Source organism: Diadema antillarum, unplaced genomic scaffold (genome assembly GCF_040938485.1).
Source record: "Diadema antillarum isolate AM-2024a unplaced genomic scaffold, OU_Dant_1.0 seq00001606_RagTag, whole genome shotgun sequence".
In the NCBI taxonomy this organism is placed as follows: domain Eukaryota; kingdom Metazoa; phylum Echinodermata; class Echinoidea; order Diadematoida; family Diadematidae; genus Diadema; species Diadema antillarum.
In genome coordinates this window covers 320,374-328,766 of record NW_027272319.1, presented here as the reverse complement: position 1 = coordinate 328,766, position 8,393 = coordinate 320,374, and the positions used below count along the sequence as shown (strand labels likewise).

Genomic DNA, 8,393 nt, shown 5'->3' with positions numbered 1-8,393 from the left:
ATGTTTTATGAGCCCTGTCATGAACAATTATTTGCTACTTCAAATAGTATTCTCTTTTTAGTTTGTAAAACCTCAAAAAAAGATGATGACAATTTCTCACTAGTCCTTGTACCCTCGTTTTCATTGGTGCGACACAAACAAACAAACAAACAAACAAAAAATGAACGCTGAAGAAATGAATGATGCGAATTCGATCTGTCATTTCGGCCTTTAATTTTTGCAGAATTTTCTCTTGATAACGTGGCGAAACAGAGGCTGGGCCATAGCATACGCTACAGGATTAATGAGACTGTTGGCGTAGGATATCCATCTGCAAACCTGCTGAACTTGCGAAATAACAGGCATGATGGGTAGGCTGTTGAGCCAATCTCTCAAGCAAGAATAAATGATCAGGTAAGCTGAGTTTGGAAACCACGTGATGAAGAAGGCCAGCAACAGCAGCGTGAGCGTCTTCATGGCCTTGCTGTTGCTCGACTCGGACTCGTGATGAGCGGGACGCGGGGAGAGCTCGACTTCGGATTGCAGGGATTCGTTCGACATCGATGGCGTGCGGGAGAGGGCAATCGTAGTCGGGACATTTGCAGAAGTGTCGAGACATGCTCGCCCATCGAACCGCTCGGATCCTTCTCTCTTGGACGTACCAATTGGGAAAACGACTTCAGGACAGGACGCTGTAGTAGATGATGGCGGATTTATTCCAACAGCTGCTTTGTTGCTCGGAGAAGTGTGAGAATCATGATGTTTGGGAACGCTGTACGATGGAGATAGATCCAGTTTTGTTTGGTCACGGGTACAACTCGTGTGTACAGAGGTGATGGCTGATATGATGCAGTCATGCCCAAGACTTCTGATTCTGTTGGTTTCCTCGAAGGTGTCATTTTCTGAGTCATGTCGTAGGTCATTGCCACAATGTGTATTTTGATCGGGTATCCCTATCCCACCGATCGGTCTGGTCTTCGGGATGTTATGGTGCCCAAAGCCAAGGTCGCTCCGCTTCAATTCTCGGTCAATCGCATCCACTGATCTAGCCCGCGCCGTACTGGGATATGATCGCCACTTGCCTTGTGTTTGAGCAAGAAGAGCTGCCAAGCGCTTGTTTCGATCCATCTTCAGACGGAAGTAAATGCACAGGTAGAGAACGAGCATGAAGAGGAACGGACACACAGCTCGAAGTATGACCACACCAACGCTGGTCTCGACGGACAGAGCATAGTTCGGCATGCACCAGCCGGTCAACGCTAGCTGATTGTTGGGACGCACAAAGTCCCAGGCGATGCTGAGCCCCGCCCAAAGAGAAAAAGGAATCAGCCATGTGAGAATGTTGATTATCCACGCCGTGCGCTTGCGTTTCCTCCGGTAATGTCTTAAAGGATAGAATGTCGCCAAGTAGCGATCAACGCAGATCACCACCACCCCAAGGACGGACACGCCAAGGATCACGTTTTGCGCGCCGATGAAGATGATGCACAGGGGTTCCCCAAAAATCCAGGTCCCATTGAATAGAAACACTGTGGCGCGAAGAGGCATGCACGTGAGCCCGATCAGCAAATCCGCAATTGCCATATTGAAGATGTAGTGGTTCTGATACGTCCACAATTTCTTCTCGCTGGCGAATGCAAGCAAAATCAAACTGTTTCCCAAGATGGTTATCAAAGATAGTAAAAACAGCATGAAAACCGCTACACTGAATGTCGCACTGGGCCCAGGCACGTCCCCGTCCCGTGAGGCATTGAAATTAGACAGGTTAGCCATCTTTCTTCCTATCGCATCCATGCACTTTATCTTATCTCGATCACATAAAGACTAAACACATCGGATGTCATGAAGCTGCAGAGACCGAGATAAAGACCAGGAGATGATTATTTCTTCATACCAAGTTCCTGTAAAATTAAGAATTTTTCAGAAGTATATTTATTTTGTTGCAATCTTCAAGAATACATGTATACTCTATTTTGATACCATGGCCCGCATTCCCGTAAGGTATATCTTTTGATAACTTTTTTGATTTCACAGACACTGTAAGGGAATCAAAGAGTTAAAGAATAATTACCGGATTACGTGACTATCACATGTATACAACTTCTCTCTCACAAATGTAAGTCAAGAGGTTCTGGTAGCATTAGTATTTTGAATCATCTGACAATTAAAACGATTTCAATACCAACTCGAAAATGTCAAATAGTTCCACCCTGTCCATAGAATGTGCAGACGAATGTGTTTGAATGAACACTCTTTATTTGCCCTGAGAGTGGTTTCACGGAACATGTCTCCAGAACAGATGTTTCAAAGTTACTCTTTTGGACCACCATGCACCATGAAAACTTAAAAAGGAGCGGATTTAACATTTCATATAAATTTAAAACTTTGGAAATGTTAGGATATAATTATCCCCTTTTATGTGCAATGAAACACACGTAATTACGTGTCTAATTCTTTAGCGATGAATTAATTTATCAGCGATGCACTAGCAACTTTAAAATGTAACATCAATACGAACTGACGACAAACTCAAACGACAGTTATCGCAAAGTTACAAAAAGTTGCAGTCGTCATACAGAATCGTGTAACTTTACGGAGGATACAGGGGAATTTTGTTCTTCAGGACGACAAAAATATTCCCATCGTTTATATCTAGATTAATCAAACATCACCATCAGGGTGGTCTGAAAATAAATACCGACGACAAATCGAAACTGAGAGGAGGAAAAAAAACATACAACTTGAATTTTACCTTAAACTTATATACATTTCAACAAATTGGAAAACGAAAAATCAGAACATCTTCTTTTACTGATGTAAGAGTACACAATGACCATCAGAAAATTAATGTACGCACCTAATACAATTATCTTGTGCAGGAAACCACTTTTCCCAATCGAGAAAAATACAGATGATACCCTCAGTCGACGCTTGTAAGTTCAAGAATGAGCGAAAATATACAGGTGTTGGTCTTTTAACGACCACGTCCGAGGCATCTGCAATAATCGTATCTATCTTTTTTCTTTCTATCTATACACGCTTATTATACACCCTTACATACCTACATACATACACACATAATTAGTGTGGTGGTGCGGGTGCGTGGGCTCGTGTTTTGTGTGCACACGTGTGAGTATGAGTGCTGAGTGAGCGTGTGTGCGTCTATGCTTTTCTATGTTTTTCTTATGACGTCACCACGTAGCAAATTTCCGAACTCCTTACCGTGGCAACGGGTTTAACATACCCTGGATCATGGAGAGCATGAAGACTCGTTTCCTCGTGTCCACTGTAGACACATCAAACCGACGACATCGTTGTGGATGCTAATATCTGCGTGCATATTTACAGGAGAATCGAGATTTTTGAATTATAAAGTATATAGTTACAGCTCTCGCTGATACTTACACCATAAAATCATCTCACTTAATTGTAAATCAAGCGCCTGTGGGTTCTGTGTTTGTTTGTGTGTGTGTGTGTGTGTGTGTGTGTGTGTGTGTGTGTTTGTGTGTGTGTTCCCTGTGGTAATAGGGAACTAGGACCTACGTGACGAATAAAGAGAAAGGCGTGAGTTCAGAAACTAAAGCTGTAATTAAAAACGTGACTTTGTCGTGTAGCTCAGTGACATCTCAAAGACAGGCAAGACGTATAGGCATTATGCCTATGTGGAATATCCTACCGTCTTTACCCGTGTCGACCCCCCCCCCCTCCTCCTCCATCCACCAATACAAAAGCGCGAAGGTTACCTCCTATCACACAAATCATGTTTCAGCTCATTGTTTGCTTGGGGACCCGTTTCCCCTAGTAATTGATAGTAATGCGATCTTGAATGTATTTGTCTAAATTCTTGTCATATCCGCGCCAAAGTAAAGACAACACGACCAATAGCATATTGAGACCATGCGGCCAGTTGATAATTAATGAGGCACTCTAATGCTGAATCTATTAAGAAGAAAAACCTGTGTAATATTCAGCAGGAGTTGTGCACACATAATCATGGCAGAGGTGTGATGCATTAAGCCCTTCGGTAAACTCTTCAGTTTCATCAGCTCTTACACCAAACTCGAAAATACTCTTACGAGCGTTTTCAATCAAGATTTCTACACTTATAGGGGATTTTACCATGAAGAAACATATTGAATAAGAGATGATATTATTCAAGCATCAGATCAACCAAAACCTACAGATAGAAAAGGACAAAATTAAGGGTGTTGTGGTTTTGACATCGGTTTTATCATCCATCTCGGGGTTCTCTCGGCAGGTTAAAAGAAAGCCTTTCGGTCAAAATGACAACATGATACGCCTCTCAGTCCCTATACCTGCCAAAGTCTGTCTGCTCTGTCAACGAAGTGACGAAATTAGTATGTGTGTTTGTGTGTGTGTGTGTGTGTGTGTGTGTGTGTGTGTGTGTGTACGAGAATAGGAAAAAGATGTATCCTTCACAACTGGTGTCATGTCTGAATTTTTAAAGATAGACTTGATGGAGTGACAGCGTCGGAGCTATCGAATCATATATCACATCGCGGGCATTGTGGTCACTGAATCATGCATGTAATCAAGCATATTACTTGTATCTGCTCCATTGTGTAGATATACTAGTACTGTGGAAATAATGTATTTTCCATTATAGTCACGCCATATAGTCATGAAGGAGACAAAAATGATATGCATCAGACATTGAACACATCGAATGGAGTTACACGACAAAGTGAATACAACACTTGGTTTTGTTACAAAATGTTGGCGCCAAAATCCATGCTTTCCCGCTCTGTTTTTGCGATGAGAACAATAGAATGTCAGGCATGGAATTGGTGTTATTATCATTCAAGTTGAAAGAAGAAGAGTCACTGAAATATGCCACAAGATTGATATACCCATCAACCACATAACAATTGCGCAATAATGATTATTGCTTTGAATTCGAATGTACGCTTTTGTTCTAAGAGTAGCCCTAAGTGTATTTCACACACAAAAAGGAAAAAAAAGTTCATTAAGAGCAGTAAAATTAACTAAAACAAAGTACTCACATCTAGGCAAAAATAAAGTTTTTTTTTTTAAAACATTGATATGATCGATTGTTTTTCATTTAGTTTATTAAGTTTCCACACAAATTATGCAGTGTTTGGAACATACATCCACAGAGATCAATAAAATGTAACACAATATATTGAGCAAATTCAACATAATTATAAAGGCTATAATTATATGACATAACATGAATTCAAATCAGTCTAGAGTATACGTTATACATTCATATTGGATGACAACGATTATGTGCTGGGAACCCTATCATAGCAGCAAATGCTTGTGGGCGTATAGGTCCGCAGAAAAAAAGTAAAAAAAAAAAACACTTTATTTTTGCCTATGTGAGTACTTTGTATTAGTTAATTTTACTTTTCTAAAGTATCTATTATTCATTCTTTCTTATATTCTGGCGTGCATTTTACGCCTGCATTTACTGATTCTTCATCAAATCACTTCCTTAGTTTACATCATTAGTTGGTAACAGTCCGCGTTCCTTTTGTAGTCGTATGCACGTATACCAGTATCACTGCTGTTTGTTGCGAGGTGAGTGTCATGTTCTGTGAGGTTTAAAGGAGATGGCTAGTACCTGATCATGTGGGAATCAGTGGGAATGCTGGGGGATGATTGTTCCAATCCTTGTGGGATTCATTTAAGAGTACATTATATATCTATTGTTGTGTGAAAATTACTTACTTCAGAATGGTCTCATATTCAAGTAATGTGCAGTTTAATCGCCCCGTCACTGTACATCAGGCACGCTATAACCTGGAAACATTAAACTGCACATTACTTGAATATGAGACCATTCTGAAGCAAATAATTTTCACACAACAATAGATACATAATGTACTCTTAAATGAATCCCACAAGAATTGGAACAATCATCCCCCAGCATTCCCACTGATTGCCACTGATCAGTTACTTGCCATCCCCTTTAAGATCGTGTGAGTAGGAGCATTTCAGATTTGGAAAATATCTTACTTGTTCAAATATATATCCTCTGGAAATGCAAAGACTGATAGCTGATACTTTAGTGGATCGCCTTTTTTCATTTACCTTATTTACTATTATAGATCATAGATAGACGTACTTGAACCCAATTCAGCTTCACATAATTATGAAACAACTTATGCCAAGCACAGTCACGACTGCAGCATAAATGAAATATGTTTCTCTTTGGGGAATTTATCACGTGCTGATGAAGGCACACCGCGCAATTTCGTTGTTTTGTGCGAGTGTTTTATTCATACCAAATCAATTTCTGATCAAACTGCTTGACCACATCAAATGAATGTGTGTTGGCGTTTCTTTGTGTACTTCGTTGAAGAAGAAAAGCGGTAAGACATTATAATGGGATATAAGAAAAAAAAATTGAGAATACACCATCCATGGGGTTAAGAATAGAAACATAATGTTGAATACAAGTATAGTTTCGGTGTATTTGTGTTCGAAATACCATCATTCTGCCTAACCAGTGACACTTGAAAAATCATTGGTCATGTCATTCATGGTCTGCAGTAGTCTAATAATGGGTACCGTGCAGATTCTAGGTATCTCAGAAACTTGCGGAATTTAGGTAACGCTATTACAAATTAAATCTTCATAATCGTTTTATATTACTCAAATTACCCCTCACGTTCATCGCAGCTCATTTTTCTCTCCATTTTAGCTGCACATCGTATTGTGAAATGGTATTTAATAAAGTGAAGTGCTTTTTTATAGATACTTTCTCATCAAGCACGTTGGAAAAATAATAAAGTGGTAGGGTATTGGAGCCAGCTCTACGAGCCATTAACATGATTAAAGTTTGATCCACACAGAATGAATCTACTATTTGTGAGATGATTCACCATTTAGATAATTGCCATCACATTTTCTTCTTGTTCGTCGTCGTCGTCTTCTTCTTTTTTACCTTCTTCTTCTTCTTCTTCTTCTTCCTCCTCGTCCTCGTCCTCCTCCTCTTCTTCTTCTTCTCTTTCGTCTTCTTCTGCTTCATCATCATCTTCTTTTTCGTTTTCTTCTCCTTCTCCTTCTTCTACTACTTGTTCAGCTTCTTCTAAAGTGGCGCAGCTCTGGCGATGCAATGTTCAGCGTGTCATGAAACCCATCAACGTATACGGCGCCGTCAATCCTAGAGCACTCTCCCTTCTGCAGCTAGGCAACAACTCATTCCATTCCATTTTCATTGCTAGGTGCGCTTAAATTTATATATACTTATGACAGCTATATATCAATCATTCGCGCCAACGGTGATTTAATACCGACAGCATTTTCTGAACAGGTTTATGAGAAGCACGATAATGCATGTGCGGTGTAACGTGCGATGGAGAAGAGAGCTGGAGGTTAACTATAAAAGTAAAACAACGTAGAGGGAACAAATACAGTTGGACAGACGCCGATTTTCTTGGCGGTACATTAATACCGCATACTCGACGTTTATCTGGTATACTAGTACTTGATTCTATTCTCTGTTATATTTTCTATCTTCTTAATTCAAGTTATGCCATCTCTTATACGAAAATGTGAGATTCTACACATTTCTTTTCTGAAGAAACACACGCATAGAATTGATTTTACCGGTGGTAATCATTATTTGTTTGGTTTCCTCACTTATTTAAGAGTTGGCTAGATTTTTTTTTTTCTTAATGAGTACAAACAAACGATCCTACAAAGAGAACAAGCAATGTAAGAAAACAAAAACAAAACGAGCAGACAAAAAAAGGGTCCTAAAGTCGATATATAAATAATTGGTTAATGAAAATGTAGGACTATCATCGGAGCCGATTTTTTCTGTAATAATCTAACCCCTTGGCCTTACAAGAACTCATGTCTACAGGGAAAATAATAATAATAATAATAATAATAATAATAATAATAATAATAATAATAATATATATATATATATATATATATATATATATATATATATATATATATATATAAAACTCCAAATTTTATTGTCCAAGAATGGAAAGTCATTTTGCCCAATTGATCGTGGGCCCGGCAGCCACTGAGCAGCGCCAGATCGACGTTGCTCTAACCTTTTCAACTGTTGAACGGCAAACAAGGTAGCAGCAACTCCCATCTTTTAACGTCTTTTGGTATGACGCGGCCGGGGTTTGAACCCACGACCTCCCAATTGTGAGGGCAGCCGCTCTACTCACTGAGCCAACACATCAGATGTCTTATCGCGTATTCATACAATTCATTTTTAGTCGCTTCTTGGCATTTGATTGAATTGAATTACAGAAAGTGCACTGGTCTTACACTACAGACACAGTGAACAGTTCCAGCACATTTATTTTCATATTTCACTTGACATCTATACATATACTAAGTAAAATAAAAAAAAGAATACAAACAGATACAAAATATGATATTAAAGCGGGTAA

The 8,393-nt window shown here is 39.4% G+C and overlaps 1 protein-coding gene across 1 annotated transcript; it reads right to left on the bottom strand.

Annotated features, from left to right (window-relative positions):
* Positions 1-210: 210 nt before the first annotated feature.
* On the bottom strand, positions 211-1,752 carry LOC139711064 (muscarinic acetylcholine receptor M2-like). The gene has a single exon (XM_071622983.1). It carries the CDS (start codon positions 1,750-1,752, stop codon positions 211-213), a length of 1,542 nt encoding a protein of 513 aa, XP_071479084.1.
* Between the last annotated feature and the right edge of the window lie 6,641 nt (positions 1,753-8,393).

Bases quoted from the DNA above. Each gene is read 5' to 3' on its own strand.
- LOC139711064 (XM_071622983.1), bottom strand. From the start codon at position 1,752: ATGGCTAACCTGTCTAATTTCAATGCCTCACGGGACGGGGACGTGCCT.